The following is a 16133-nucleotide window of genomic DNA, read 5'->3' on the forward strand; positions in this document are numbered from 1 at the left end:
GGTAAAATCCGACTTCGAAAACTCACACGTCTACAGAAAAGGAAGAAATATTTTTATTTCATACCAAACCAAAAGTAACAACAGATTTATAACTGTGTTTTGATGATAAATCTGACCGTGTGTCTAAAGTGTTGAGAAACAGGTTGTGAACAAGTGTCCTCTCCTCAGCTGTAGGGGCCACTTTCAGAAGAGAGGCTGTGCTCAGCTCCACACGCCTCTTCTTGTTAACTGATCAATATAAATTTATTGTAATAATAAATTTAAAAGCTTTTTTAAATTACAAAAAAGAAAGTTTTTTTTCTTTATGCATTAAAGCAGCACACACACACACACACACACACACACACACACACATACATACATTATATATATATATATATAAGACAATACATATTATTAAGCAAGCTGGTAACTAACTAAATCAATGATTTCAAAAAGCATTTTTGGCAAACACAGGTCATTTACCATAGACAAATTTTTAAATCTGTTTCAACTGTTATAGCAGCAGCTGTGGCCCGATCTCCCTAAAACTTTGCATGCTTGTTTAGAATCACCTGTCGCATGTGCTCACCAGGTTTCGTAAAGTTAGGACTAGTTTGCAAAAGTTTTTCAACATTTTGACAGCAGTGGTTCTAGAGGCAAAGTTGTTTGGAATGAGGAGGTCTATCGTATGATATGAATATGGCATTTATATGTGAAAAAACGTGCCCGTGGCTGATTTTTTACAAATTTCTCACAGACCTTTGGAGCTGTGAGTCAAACAGTCCCACCAAGTTTTGTTCCGAATGGCCTCCGTTGACCTTGTCTAATAGGTGCTCAAAGTTCACTGGCCAATAGCAGCCATGTTTTTGAGATGCGCAAATGTACTTAGAGACACTTGTGGCACTTTGGACCAAGACTGTGCATACAGATTTTTGTGTTGATAGGACCAAACCCGTTGCGTAGTTATGGCTGTTTTTATGTTTTTTTTTTCTCTTTTATAGCACCACCAAGTGGCCAATATCCACACCTCTTTTCAAGTGACCTCAAAATCAGCTCTTACAGATGTGTTGTGAGTTCATTCCATTCAAAGTTACAGCCGTTTTAGTAAAGGCGGCCCTTCCCTTTTTGAACATTTCAGTGTCCCTTTGTGACAGAGTCAAAAGTTTTACATTTAAAAAAAAAATAATGATTGACATTCACTCTCCAGGGAATCTTCCTGCACTGAGTTGGTTCCAATCGGGCATAAAACTTAGGACCAGTTCGCAATAGTAGGTTTTTCAAAAAAATCCAAGGATTGCAACGACATAAGACACTTGAGCCAGCAACAAAGGGTTATGAACGATTTCATTACTTTTGATCGCTGTAGCGTCCCCGTTAGGCCGATTAGGGCGAGCCTTTGTGACGTTGTAGACGGTGTGAGTACTTCCATCCCTCCAAGTTTCAAGATTCTACTACTAACAGTTTGATCTGCCAGATCAGTTTTATGTGGAGATTGCTGATCCTTGGCCACTCTAACTACAATAGGGTTTCAGTGGTATGTGCTTGAACCTTTTTAAATATTTTTAATCTGTGTTACATAGGCCATTTAATTGTTGAAAAACACAGATAAAAGGTACTCACTTTCACCCCGATGAAAAATGGCTTCTTCCTCCGGACCTTCTGGTTTGAGTGGATTTACAAAAGCTGCCCTAAGACAAGAATATATGAATTAACTCACAGACACAGCATATCAGTTTTAGACATACTGATTACATCAGTGAGCTGTGATACCTTTTGTTTTCAGGATCTCGAGCCACCATTACAAATGTGGCATCTAATACATCTGTGTAAGCACCATCTTGGTACTGAGAAAACAGTTCAGTTTAGTTTGTTTAGTTATCATACTCTGAAAATACTCTACAGTATACAGAGAATCCATTACTATGAACTAGAAAACAATACCTGAGACATGTGCATTGTAGCTTCTATTGAGGTTTTGCCAACCCATGTCACGTGACCTGTGAACTTGATGTCACAGTCAGGGTAGATGATGTTTTGTCTCATGTCTGAGACACAATAACAAGAGCATATGAATGAATAAAGAATACAAATAAGTATGAATACATATATTTAATTTAATATCTAATAAATTTGAGAAATAAAATGAGTCAATAAGATGATTCAATACCGATCTTGTCCACTAGGGCGGTGACAATAGACAGTGGAGATCTTTGCAGCTCCTCATTCCACGTGTGAGAGTAACAGATGAGCACTAAGAGACATCAATATATCAATAATATATTAATATAATATCAATAATATTTGATGCATCATCCAGCCCTCATCTGTAGTACCTCCCAAACAGTCCAAGTCCTCTAAAATCCGACCAAACCTGCGAAGACACCAGAGATTAACAACAGAATGACAGTTTTTTTTATTTCCTTAACAATACAATTCAAACTAATAGAAATTAATAACCAAGCTGCATGTGCATAATGGTTTTTTAGTACCTGACACTGTTGTGAGAGTTAAGATATTTCTCTCTCAAGGCAGGCTGGGAACCCAAAGGAAGATGCGCCTCTATCATACTGTCCTTCATTCTTTTTGCAGGCAATTCATCCTGACTCTGAGCAAGATACTGACTTAGTGATGCACGCTTGACCAGCACTTGCTGATGATCTCTGTATGTTATGGAGAAAACACATCATAAAATGTCATTTCAGAGATCTGCTCTGCTGTACTTCTAATTGAACAGCTTAATGTTTAATGATTGTAATATGGTACATCAGGAACATACTGCCAGTTGGTAGATGCGCCAACTATTTCTCTCAGCCTGTTGCGAACTGTGGGAAAAAATACCAGAAATGTGACCCTAGACCACAAAACCAGTCATAAGTAGCATCTGTAAATTTGTAGCAATAGCCAAAAATACATTGTATGGTCAGAATGATCAATTTTTCTTTTATGCCAAAAATCATTAGGATATTAAAGATCACATTCCAATATATTTTATACCGTAAATGTATCAAACGTAATTTTTGATTAGTAATATGCATTGCTAAGAACTTCATTTGGACATCTTTAAAGGCAATTTTCTCTATATTTAAATTTTGAGAATTCAAATTCCAGATTTTCAAATAGTTGCATATCGGCCAAATATCATCCTATCCTAACAAACCATACAAAGATGGAATTCAGCTTTCAGATGAAGTATTTTGGTCCTGGGTCACAAATTTATTTTAATAAGACATCACACATTAAGTGTCAGTTTTGGTATTAGAAACACAGACAATTAAGCTTTACACTAAAGAGTCAAGAGTCTTTTGTTGGGCAAAACAGCTCTTAAGAAAATAAAGCTGAAGGGAAAATGTGGTTAATGGACACAAATGGCAAAACAGGAAGCAAAAGACAGGAATCAAAACAAGACTGCTTTAACAGGCTGCTATTTAAAGGCAAGTTAAAAAAATGAAAAACATCAGATGTATGTACTACAGGCTACATGTATGTATACCTTTAAATAACAGGAGAGCAGACACATGCGGAGAGAAAGAGAGTCTAAGAATAACTTTCAAGAGCTCAGTATGCATTCAGAATTAATCATTAAATTTAAATTTCTTCCAGTTTACCATTGCTCACAAGAAAAAGAAAAAGACTTCATCCTCTAAGTCTAAGAAGTGACTTCATTGTTGTTGGGACAACAAATGCCTGCAACTAGCAGTGGATTTTAAAGTCTGCTATATGTTTATGAAACATATTCCAAAGGACTGCATAACAGGAATGACTTGTCTATCCCAGCAGTTACCTTCAGCCATATCAGGAACCTTCCCTACACATGAAAACTTCCTGCATGTGAAGGACACTGCAGACTTCAGGGCCCTATGCAAAATGAATGAGATGAATTGAAAACAGTCATGAGAACGCTTGCTAAGGGTAAACAATGCATTATGTATAGAAAACTTTTGACAGAAAAAACTATAACGCGTGTTTTACAGATTAAATTCGAGTCAGAAGATAAAGATGTAACACTCACCGTGGACACAACATCTTTTTGCTCTTCTCTCACCACTTGAAGAGTTTTATTTCACTTTACGATCCTCCACGCACTCTACTAAATTAACTTAACTGTTGTAAGTACCGCACTTTTAACGAACAACACCGAAACCTAACGTGTTGGCATGAAATTACACATGCTCTAATATTGTTATATGGCCAACAAAATAAGCAGGAAAACACTTATTTACTCGCGGTCTCAACATGACCAAATATAAGTGTCACGACGTAGAGGCTATTTATCACACTTGCGATTTCACGAGTTTGTCAGTCGGTGGCAGTAGCGGTCAGTACAGCGATTTTGCTCACTAACCGTTTCCTTAGTACCATGTTTTAAATAAAATAAAAGAGCAGTACAAAATGTGTAAATGGTACTCACAAGAGATGAAGACTCCATTCATAAGTACCTTAATACATTGTATTTTATTTTACAAGGAGCTGGTCGCCTCAGGGGGGACCACTGCTGTGTTTAGATCACATGACCATTTGACACTTTCGCTCATGGAATAAATAAAAAAAAGAGAGAATACACCTCTGAAATGTGCATTACACGTAAGACAAATGTTAGTCTACTAATACAGATGTAAATAAGCATACTTAAAGAGATAGTTCACCCAAAAATGAAAATTCTGTCATTAATTGCTTACACTCATGTTATTCCAAACCTATAGGACATTTGCTCATCAAGGAACACAAAGATATTTGTGATGAAGTCTGAGAGCGTTCTGACCCTGCAACACATCACATTTAAGGCCTAGAAAGGTAGTAAGGACATTGTTAAAATTATGCATGTGATATCAGTGGTTCAACCCTAATTTTATTAAGCTACGAGAATACTTTTTGTGCGCAAAGAAAACAAAAATAACTTTATTCACCAATTTCTTCTTCTCTGTGTCAGTATTCTCATAGCTTTATTAAATTAAGATTGAACCACTGATGTCTCATGGACTACAGTAGTCAACATTTGAAGTGGATCAAAAAAAGTTAATCAAAGTTGTCTTAAGACAAGTACAGGTATTGTTTTTGTTTTTAGGACACCCTTGATGAAAGGTTTTGATCCACTTCAAATGTTGACTATTGTATACTGTCCTTACTACTTTTCTGGGCCTTGAATGTGTCAGTTGTGTTGCTGTATATGCAGGGTCAGAATGCTCTTGAATTTACTCAAAAATATCTTAACTTGTGTTCCTTGATAAACAAAATTCTTACGGATTTGGAATGACATGAGGGTGAGTAATTAATGACAGGATTTTCGAATGAGTGAACCAACCCTTTAAAGGTTCTGTGTCAACAAGAAGCAAACAAGATTAATCATACAAATGCATAAAATAATAAAAGTATTTTAAAAAAATAAATGATGCTAGATATATTTTGTGAACAGAAACACTGTTCAAAAAGGCATGCATTCACTGGTCATTTTTTGGTCATTCTGGTACAGGTAGTGTGTACACGAAGGCTGTCATATTAATCTCTCTGGACCTACTTGCACTCACATACAATTTTTCCATTTTTAGGACCATACTACAATCTTTTGCAAATGTCCATGGTTGTTTGTTGCATTTAAAATAATAATAATGCAAAACAGATTTTTGTATACAAGAGAACTGGTCAGCATTCTGAAACATATGCAGATTTAACAACAAAACCCATGTTAGGTGTGTTAGGTAAAGTTTTTGGAGTGTTTTGGTGAGACAGTGCCCTACTAATTTGATCTACAGATTCGGATCTCCTGGTTTCCTTTTGAGGATATCAAGGAAGGAAGAAATTTGTGCATATACTATATATAGATATACCTTTTCTAAGGTCCCAGTTGTTCATGAATTGCTTTGGCTGTATTAAAATCAGTAACAGTACAAAACAGGTCAGTTCCACCAATATAACCAAAATCACTTGGTTTTAAGAGTCTTTGTAGTCATATCCTCTTATAAATGGCTTTGTAGTGCAAACAAAACATGGTCTGTTATAAGTCTTAAAGGGATTGCTCACCCAAAAATCATTAATTACTCACTCTCATGTCGTTCCAAATGAATCATGAACATGAACATCTTGGATGACGAGGGGGTGAGTATATTATCTGTAAATTTTTGTCCTGAAAGTGAACTACTCCTTTAAGAACACAAGACATTTTGGATGAAATCTGAGAGCTGTCTGACCCTCCATAGACAGCAAGGGTACTACCACTGTCAAGACATTGATAAAAACATTGATAAAATAGCCCACAACACATTCATGGTCAATTGTAATTTTGCAAAGCTACGAGAATACTTTTTATGCAAAAAAGAAAAAATAACTTTATTGACCTGTGTCAGTCTTGTCGTAGCTTCATAAAATTAAGGTTGAACCACTGACGTTACATGGACTGTTTTACCAATGTCCTTACTACCTTTCTGGGCCTTGAACGTGGTAGTTGCTACATTTATTTCATAAAAAATATCTTTATTTGTGTTCTGAAGATGAACGAAAGTCTTACAGGTTTGGAACGACATGAGGGTGAGTAATTACTGACAGAATTTGCCTTTTTGAGTGAACTATCCCTTTAAATGACTAAACAGGTTCATTATTACCACAATCAAGATATCCCTGCATAAAAAAAAAAACACCATGTAAAACAAAACTATTTCACTAAATGCTCCTCTCCCACTGTTAGTTTAAAATTGTGAAAAAAACAATATTTTACATTTATGTAAAATGCAGCCAATAATATTTAGTGAATATAAAAGCTAAAAAAATTCAACTAAAAAAGCTGAATCCACGCATACACACTCTCATGTCACTGCAGCTTTGGCAGGAATCTCATCCTATCAGCACATCCCAAATGCTCATCTTTGGCTCCTCATGGTCTCATCAAAGTGCCTCTTTCCATCCAGATACAGCATAGATTCTGCAAATGACAACAATATTAAGTTACAAATGATACCATTAAAATATAAAGTAACAATCTTTGTAAAATCAATATCTGACCTCCATAGCTCTGTGGTACAACAGCTGGGATATCCTTCTCAGCACGGAACGTGAAGTGAAACACGTTTGTGGTGCTGTTTTGCCGGGTCAATGGGTCAAGCACCTCCGTGTGAACCCTGACCTGGATGTGCATCCCTTCTGTGTAACAAACCTGACAGAACATCATCATCAATCTTATTAAAAAAGAAAGAAAAAAGACTAAAAATTTGTGAATTTGATATGATATTTAACAAATTTAAAACCTGTGAAGACAACAATAGCAAAGAGCCAATTTCTACTGGCTTCCGAAATAAGATATCATCTACAGCCACCAGCGTTGGTCTGCATCCACTGAAAGATACAAATACAGCCATGTGATCAAATAAAAGACTTCTTTACAGCAAATATTCATTTGATAACAAAAGAAAATCTCTTACGCAAATGCACAGGCATTCGCCCACCCAAGTTCATAGGCCTTTCTCATTAAAAATCCACCAAATATCCGGTTAAAGATATTTCTTTCCTGTATAATGCAAAGAATAAGAAACATTACACAAAGTACTGACATTGTTAGTTTCATCGATTAAGTATTGTGAAAAATGCTTACTTGTGGATGGCAGATCTCAAGCCCTTTCATTTTGGCATCTTCCATCCACACTGAGTTAAGTGGTAAAATACGACCCCGAAAGCTTACAGTTCTGTAAGGAGAAGGCAAATATTGTTCAGAAATGGGCAAAAAATAGAGGCACAGACATTTAGGTTTGTATAGTGATGATAAATCTGACCGTGTGTCTAAAGTGTTGAGGAACAGGTTGTGAATAAGCGTCCTCTCCTCAGCTGTAGGGGCCACTTTCAGAAGAGAGGCTGTGCTCAGCTCCACACGCCTCTTCTTGTTAACTGATCAATATAAAGAGCATTAGTCTTGCTGGAAATTGTGATTACAAACAAACAAAAGTGCTACTCACTCTCTCCTTGTTGAAAAATCGCCTCTTCCTCTGGACTCTCTAGTTTCAGTGGATTTATAAAAGCTGCCCTGGATAAACATTACACAGCCCATGCATTAATATACAGAAACAGCACAGCAATCATAGATTTGTCGATCATACCAACATGTTAACTGTTACCTTTTGTTTTCAGGATCTCGAGCCACCATTACAAATGTGGCATCTAATACATCACTGTACGCCCCATCATGATACTGTGAAAATGGTTCATTTTAGTTCAATAACAGTTTTGTGTGCAAAGTATGTGACCCTGGAACACAAAACCAGTCTTAAGTAGCATGGGTATAATAGCCAAAAATACATTGTATGGGTTGAAATTATTCTTTTGTGCCAAAAATCATTAGAATATTAAAGATCATGTTCCATGAAGATATTATGTACATTTCTTAATGTTAATATATCACAACTTAATTTTTGATTAGTAATATGTATTGCTAAAAGCTTCAGAAAGGCGATTTTCTTAATGTTTGTTTTTTAATTTTTTGCACTCTCAGAATTCTTTTTTTTTTTTTTTAATAATTGTATCTCGGCCAAATATTGTCCTGACAAACCATACATCAATGGAAAGCTTATTTATTCAGCTTTCAGATTCTATTTTCAAAAAATGTATCCTTATGACTGGTTTTGTGTTCTAGGGTCACATCTGATCAATGTTTCATAAAGAGACTTTAGGAATACCTGAGACATGTGCATTTTAGCTTCTATTGAGGTTTTGCCAACCCATGTCACGTGACCTGTGAACTTGATGTCACAGTCAGGGTAGATGATGTTTTGTCTCATGTCTGTGAAACAATAAAACAAAGTTTAATTAATTAATTTGACAACAAGAACAAAAAAGCAAATACTAATTTAAGAAGCAATACCGATCTTGTCCACTAGAGCGGTGACAATAGACAGTGGAGATCTTTTCAGCTCCTTATTCCATGTGTGAGAGTAACAGATGAGCACTGAGGAGACAAGAATAAGACGGTATTTGAAAAGACAGTGCAAGTAGATTTTTTAGGTTTAAAATTATTTTTTTTAAATGAAAAGTTAACTTATCCATGAAACCTTTTCATTGCACAAAATGATCTTAATCATGGAAAAAGGTTCTTCAGATTATTAAGAAGTTATTTACACAGAGAAAAAAAGTTCTTTAAGGAATATAAAATGGTTCTTCTTTGTCATCACTGTAAAAGAAAAATCTTTTGGAACCTACACTTACAGTCGAAAGTTTTTTAACAGTAAGATTTTTAATATATTTTTTAAAGAAATCTCTTCTGCTTACCAAGCCTGCATTTATTTGATCCAAAATACAGCAAAAGCAGTAATATTGTGAAATATTTTACTATTTAAAATAACGTCTTTCTATTATGAATATATTTTAAAATGTAATTTATTCCTGTGATGAAAGCAAAGAATTTCAGCATCATTACTCCAATCTTCAGTGTCACATGAGCCCTCAGAAATGATTCTAATATGCTGATTTGCTGTTCTGGAAACATTTATTATTATATTATTATTATTATCAATATTTAAAACAGTTGAGTAATTTTTTTTTCAGGATTCTTTGATGAATAGAAAGATCCAAACATCAGCATTCATCTTAAATAAAAGGAAATATAGAAATGAATACTTTTATTTAGCAAGTATGCTTTGAATTGATCAAAAGTGATGATAAAGACATAAATGTTACAAAAGATTTCTATTTCAGATAAATGTTGTTCTCAGCTGCTTTCAACATAATAATAATAAATGTTTTTTGAGCAGCAAATCAGAATATTAATTCAGCTTGATATCACAGGAATAAATTACATTTTAAAATATATTCAAACAGAAAACAGTTATTTTAAACACGTAAAATGTTTTAAAATTTTACTGTTTTTGCTTTACTATGGATTAAATAAATGCAGGCTTGGTGAGCAGAAGGGTCTTCTTTTAAAAAACTTTTGACTGGTAATTTATGTTTTTAAGATGCATTTATTACCTGCTAAACTGTCCAAGTCTTCCAAAATCCTCCCAAACCTGTTGAGAAAAAGGTATTTAAGCAAAAGAAAATGTACTAGGATCAGAATGAATATTCCAAAATTGCTGGTTGTGAAGTTTGATATTATCTGAATGCCACTGATTTATAACAACCAGGGATTTATGCTGCAGGTGAAAAGAGGTGGTCTTTCAGTACCTGACACTGTTGTGATAGTTGAGGTATTTCTCTCTCAAGGCAGGCTGGGTACCCAAAGGAAGATGAGCCTCAATTGCACTGTCCTTCATTGTCTTTGCAGGAAGTTCATCTTGACTCTGAGCAAGATACTGGCTTAGTGATGTACGCTCAGCTAGTGCTTGCTGATGATCTCTGTACAACACAAAGAAGAAAATACAATATTCTATGCAAAGTGGTAACACACTGCAGAAAGAGTAATATAAAACTGTAAATACAGTAACATACTTCCAGTTGGTGGATGCTCCGACTATCTCCCTCAGCCTGTTGCGAACTGAGAAAATAAAGAGGGAGGAACAAAATGTAGCTTAGAAGATTCATCGAGACATCACTCAATGTATGTACTAAAGAGTGGTGTTGGAATGAAAAGTGTAGCAGCGTCTGTATCACCCCATAATATAATATGGAGGCACAGACAAATTTAGTCAGCAGAAAGCATATTATAAAGGAACCAAGACTGGCAAGCTGCTCACAGGGTGAAGGCGTTTGAAGAAAAAAAACAAAAACACTAGATGTCAAAGTACAACAAAATACATGCACATATATCATGAGATAACAGCAAGGCAGTGTTTATAAGCCACATGCGGAAAGAGACTGAGAATATAAAAGAAAGTAAATGTGCTTTCATTTTACCATTGCTCACAAGTAAAAATGTGTTTCCTGTGGGGACATAAAAACGGGTCAGGACACTGATGGTAAATTATTATAATGATTGCAGTGTATATATATTTATACATTACCAGTCAAAAGTTTTTGAACAGTAAGATTTTTATTGTTTATTAAACAAGTCTTTTCTGCTCACCAAGCCTGCATTTATTTAAAGTACAGCAAAAAGAATTTTTATTATTTAAAATGATTTCTGTGCAGAATTTTTTGCATCATTACTCCAGTCACATGATCCTTCAGAAATCATTTTTAATATTCTGATTCTGCTGCTCAAAAAACATTTATTATTATTACGTTGAAAACAGCTGAGTTGAAAACCGGCAAAACAGAAAGTTCAAAAGAACAGCATTTATCTGAAATAAAAATCTTTTGTAACATTACAAATGTCTTGAATCTTTATCCTTACTTTTGATGAATTTAAAGCATCCTTGATAAATGAAAGTATTCATTTCTATTATTTATTTTCCAAAACAAATAAATATTCCATAAAAAAATATGACTCCAAGCTTCTGAATGGTATAGTGTATAATGTAACAAAAGCTTTTTATTTGCGATAAATGCTTATCTTTGGATCTTTCATTTCATCAAAGAACCCTGAATGTACTCAACTGTTTTAAATGTTGATAATAATAATAATAAAAATGTTTCTGAACAGCAAATCAGCATGTTAGAATAATTTCTGAAAGATCATGTGACACTGAAGACCTTGACTAATGATGCTAAAAATTTAGCTGTGCTCACAGGAATAAATTACATTTTAAAATATATTCAAATAGGACGTAGGTATTTTAAATAGTAAAAACATTTAACAATATTACTGCTGTATTTTAGATCAAATAAAAGCAGACTTTGTGAGCAAAACTTTAAAAATCTTCCAGTCCACAAACTTTTGACTGGTAGTGTATATACAGTAATTGGACAGCTTTTTAACGTGAATTACTATATTATTTATTTTGCACCAAGTTCTAGCCAGACATTTCCCATTAAATTTCTGGCCAAATCTGTCAGTGATGTACTGATAACATCCATACATATATTTGTGCACACACACAAAAACAACATAACACAATATTAAATTAAAATTAAAATGTACATGCAACATAAACGTAGGTATGTAAAAGCAGAACGAATACAGGTAAAGTAGTACATTTTATTGGTGACTTTAATCATATATTTAAGAATAAACACATACTACCTAATAGATGATTAAACTTAAAGGAGTAGTGCACTTTCAGAACAAAAATTTACAGATAACGTACTCACCCCCTTGTCATCCAAGATGTTCATGTCTTACTTTCTTCAGTCGTAAGGAAATTATGCTTTTTGAAGAAAACATTTCAGGATTTCTCCCCATATAATGGACTTCTATGGTGCCCCCGAGTATGAACTTCCAAAATGCAGCTTCAAATGGCTTAAACGATCACAGCCGAGGAAAGAAGGGTTTTATCTAGCAAAACGATCTGTCATTTTCCAAAAAAAAATTACAATTACATACTTTTTATATAAAGTATATAAATGTTAACCTCAAATGCTCATCTTGTCTACCTCTTTCTGTACTCTGTGTAGAGATTAAAAAGTATATAAATTGTAAATGTTTTTAGAAAATAACTGATCATTTCGCTAGATAAGATGCTTTGTCCTCAACTGGGATCATTTAGAGCCTGTTGAAGCTGCATTTAAACTGCATCTTGGAAGTACAAACTCAGGGGCACCATAGAAGTCCATTATATGGAGAGAAATCCTGAAATGTTTTCCTCAAAAAACATAATTTCTTTAGAACTGAAGAAAGAAAGACATGAACATCTTGGATGGCAAGGGGGTGAGTACATTATCTGTAAATGTTTGTTCTGAAAGCGAACTACTTTTAAATCTCATTTTACCTGCATTCATCCTAATTCATGCGAAATGAAAAGTAATATAACTAGTACACTCACAGACAATATTTCATTGCCTTAGACTGACTAGATTAAAAGTGTTGGGTGGGTTAGGAGTTAAACATTTTTTTTTTTTTTTTTGTAAAAATTACCCTCAGCCATATCTGGTGCTTTCCCCTGAAGGCACATTTGACCCATGGAAAGCCTTCTGCACATGAAGGACGATGCAGACCTCAGGACCCTTTACAGAAAACAAAGACAAAAAAAAAACATTACTTCACAAAACGGCTAATGGTAAAATCACAAAACTATGAAACCTTTAACAACATAAACTATGTAAAAGAGGGTCCCATTGAGAGACCAAGCTGGTCTGAAAACCCCCATGCATAATGTGTTCACAACAAATGCGTGACGCAAGACAGAATTGCAACACTCACCGCGGTGAAAACATCTTCCTTGTTCTTGGCTCACCACTTTATTGTATAACAGCAACGATTTCGTGAGATACACAACAGTTCACTTCTTGCATAGATGACAGCTTTCTTCACTGAGAGTGATTCTTACTTCCTGGAACGTAGGCGCAGCTATTCTACCGTACTAACCGTTTTAAAAGCGCACCACATATTTCTTCCTCGGCCGTAATTACGGTTATTATGTTTTAGAAGTTTTAAATGTAGCCAGCGACATAAAAATTGCTAAAACGTTCCTAAAACAACATTTGACATGATATTCTGCATTATTCCTGAGGAAATATCCTTCAAACGATCAACATTTCAGTAGAAAACACATACATTCCTATAGTGTTTTGATCTCACTGATATATGCACCAGCATGAGCGAATAATAACGGTGCGTCATGACGTAGTTCGAATGGGGAGCTGCTATTGGTCCCCAATCGGAGAAAACGTTATTATGAGAACCAAACCCCTCCCCCACCGGCAAATATATGCCCGAGTTGATAAACAAAGGACATTTACTAAAGCCAGGTGAAAACAGCCGGGTCAGCTGCTGCATGCGAGTCCCATCCAGGAGAAGCCCAAACTTGACAGCGGAGGGTAATATTCTGGGAAGCGAATGAAGAAACACCTTTTGCTTCTCTTCACATATAGAGGACTAGTGAGAAAAGGGAAAAAGAGTAAAAGAAGAAAATGGCCAATTTTAAATTGCGTAAAGCGGAGCCAAAAGACGTGCCTGACATACTGCGACTCATAAAGGTAGATTTCACACTGGTTTATATGCATGGGTATATTTAGGGAAGCAGAATAAGCGGTCGAAAACTTTTAAAAAGTGCATAGGTATGTCTTAAAATTAGTTACTGTTTCGTGTAATCATATTAAAAGTTAATACCACACCTCTTATGAATTTTGGATTAATTTTAAATCACTTCAAAACAGTTCCATGACATTGATAAAGTATCCAGATATGACCCTGCATGAAAACAAACCATAGGCCCACCGCCTACAGAACTTGATGTTCAACCAAGTTCAAGTTCAAAAAGCATCTTTCCTTTCTATCTTTCAAAGGAACTCGCGAAGTACGAGGAAATGGAAGACCAAGTTATATTAACTGAGAAAGGTGAGATTGCATCATTTATCAAATGTGAAATCTGATCAATAGTTGGTCCGAAATGACAAAAGTTTTGTTTAGATCTGCTCGAGGACGGATTCGGAGACCACCCGTTTTACCACTGCGTGGTCGCAGACGTGCCAACCGAGCATCAGAAAGTCGAGGGTAAAACATTAAGATCTTTAGTGAACTTCAACCTGTTGATTTTTTTTTTTAAATAAACACTCACACATTTCACTTTTCATGCACAAGCATGTTAAAAGTAATGCAATTGTGTAAAATACTGTTCATTTATAGGCTATTCTGTGATTGGATTTGCCATGTACTACTTCACCTACGACCCTTGGATTGGCAAACTTCTGTACCTTGAAGATTTCTATGTAATGAAAGAGTACAGAGGTATGGTTTGTTATAAAGGTGTATCACATGAAACCATATATTTACTAATTTCCCTGGACCAATTTCATGTTTTACAGGTTTTGGAATTGGGTCTGAAATCCTGAAAACCCTCAGTGATGTAAGTCATCCTGTTTACATTTGTTGCACACACAAAATTAGTACAAGAAAGTAGTTTCAAACTCGAAATAGACCACAAAAATGTACACTACCTGTCAAAAGTTTTTGAACAGTAAGATTCATGTTTTTTTTTTAAAAGGTCTCTTCTGCTCACTATGTCTGTATTTGTTTTATCCAATATACACCAGAAACAGCACAAATCTGAAATATTTTTACTATTTAAAATAACTTTTCTATTGTAATACATTTTAAAATGCAATTTATTCGTGTGATTTCAAAGCTGATTTTTTAGCATTTTAGCATATTTTAGCATTATTTCTTTTAAGAAATCATTCTAATATTCTGATTTGCTGCTCAATTTTTTTTTATTACTGTTGTAAACCGCTGAGTATAATTTTTTTTCAGGTTTCTTTGAGTAGAAAGTTCAGAAGAACAGCATTTATCTGAAATAGAGATCTTTTGTAACATTATGAATGCCTTTATCATCTTTTGATCAATTTAAAGCATTCTTGCTAAAGAAAACATAATTTAAAAAAAAAAAATATTTAAAAATACTGACTCCAAGCTTTTGAATGGTATAATGTACAAAAGCTTTTTATTGCAGATAAATGCTGATCTTTGTATCTTTCTATTCATCAAAGAATCCTGAAAAACTGTTTTAAATATTGATGATAATAATATGTTTCTTGAACAGCAAATAAGCATATTAGAATGATTTCTGATTGATCATGTGACACTGAAGACTTTCAGTAATGATGCTGAAAATGTAGCTTTGATCACAGGAATAAATTAGATAATTTAAAATGTATTCAAATAGAAAACTCTTATTTTAAATAGTAAAAATATTTCACAGCATTTCAAATTTTTGACAGGTAGTGTAACTGTTTTATGTTTTCTTTAAATTATTTTATACACGCGTCTAGACGCAACAATAAACAGCTAACTGTTTCCACCTGCAGACAGCGGTGAAAAGTCGGTGCAGCAGCATGCATTTCATCGTGGCTGAGTCCAACAAGGCATCCATCGACTTTTACAAGCGACGCGGGGCTTCCGACCTCTCGCTGCAGGAGGGATGGCGACTTTTCAGGATTGATAAAGACAATCTCCTGAAAATTTCTGCCGAAGAGTGAGCTGGCCCGAAGTTCCAGTGCTCAAGGAGGGACTAGGGATGGCTCACAGCCATTTCTCAGTTTAAATATCACTTTAATCTTGACATAAAATACTTATAAATACTCTGTGGGCATTAATCACATTAATAAACAGCAGTTTACTCTGAGATTACAAGAAGTTACAGTAGTGCTTGTATTCATCCTTATATTTAAATCATATTCTGTAGTTTACATGTCAGATTAGTTTATGA

At 34.7% G+C, this 16133-nt stretch overlaps 3 protein-coding genes across 4 annotated transcripts in view; 1 reads left to right on the top strand and 2 right to left on the bottom strand.

The window, feature by feature from the left end:
* Positions 1-4219, bottom strand: part of LOC141300244 (acyl-coenzyme A thioesterase 9, mitochondrial-like) — a 6220-nt gene extending 2001 nt beyond the window's left edge. Inside the window, exons 1-10 of the mRNA XM_073830569.1 lie at positions 3992-4219; positions 3764-3837; positions 2759-2804; positions 2472-2642; positions 2316-2353; positions 2150-2233; positions 1924-2027; positions 1753-1826; positions 1603-1670; positions 117-228 (exon numbers count right to left, since the gene is read on the bottom strand). Coding sequence (XP_073686670.1) covers positions 117-228; positions 1603-1670; positions 1753-1826; positions 1924-2027; positions 2150-2233; positions 2316-2353; positions 2472-2642; positions 2759-2804; positions 3764-3837; positions 3992-4005 — 785 coding nt within the window. The 5' untranslated portion in view covers positions 4006-4219. The remainder of the gene's footprint in view (positions 1-116; positions 229-1602; positions 1671-1752; positions 1827-1923; positions 2028-2149; positions 2234-2315; positions 2354-2471; positions 2643-2758; positions 2805-3763; positions 3838-3991) is intronic.
* A 196-nt stretch (positions 4220-4415) lies between these two features.
* Positions 4416-13307, bottom strand: acot9.1 (acyl-CoA thioesterase 9, tandem duplicate 1). Of its 2 annotated transcripts, XM_073830440.1 has the most exons (16): positions 13130-13306; positions 12845-12933; positions 10786-10812; positions 10381-10426; positions 10117-10287; positions 9922-9959; positions 8819-8902; positions 8634-8737; positions 8076-8149; positions 7917-7984; positions 7737-7848; positions 7559-7649; positions 7389-7474; positions 7215-7302; positions 6973-7123; positions 4416-6892 (listed from the first exon to the last, which is right to left on the bottom strand). In XM_073830440.1, the coding sequence occupies exons 1-16, from the start codon at positions 13141-13143 to the stop codon at positions 6831-6833; spliced, it is 1305 nt and encodes a 434-aa protein (XP_073686541.1). In that variant the 5' UTR covers positions 13144-13306; the 3' UTR covers positions 4416-6830. The 2 variants fall into 2 exon arrangements, with proteins under 2 accessions (XP_073686541.1, XP_073686542.1); XM_073830441.1 differs by lacking the exon at positions 10786-10812 and having other exon boundaries at positions 13130-13307.
* Positions 13308-13645: 338 nt separating this feature from the next.
* sat1b (spermidine/spermine N1-acetyltransferase 1b) lies at positions 13646-16049 on the top strand. The gene is made up of 6 exons (XM_073830730.1): positions 13646-13905; positions 14215-14266; positions 14339-14422; positions 14555-14656; positions 14734-14774; positions 15733-16049. Exons 1-6 carry the CDS (start codon positions 13840-13842, stop codon positions 15901-15903), a joined length of 516 nt encoding a protein of 171 aa, XP_073686831.1. The 5' UTR covers positions 13646-13839; the 3' UTR covers positions 15904-16049.
* The last annotated feature ends 84 nt before the right edge of the window (positions 16050-16133 follow it).

The sequence above is a fragment of the Garra rufa genome, chromosome 24 (genome assembly GCF_049309525.1).
Source record: "Garra rufa chromosome 24, GarRuf1.0, whole genome shotgun sequence".
Taxonomy (NCBI): domain Eukaryota; kingdom Metazoa; phylum Chordata; class Actinopteri; order Cypriniformes; family Cyprinidae; genus Garra; species Garra rufa.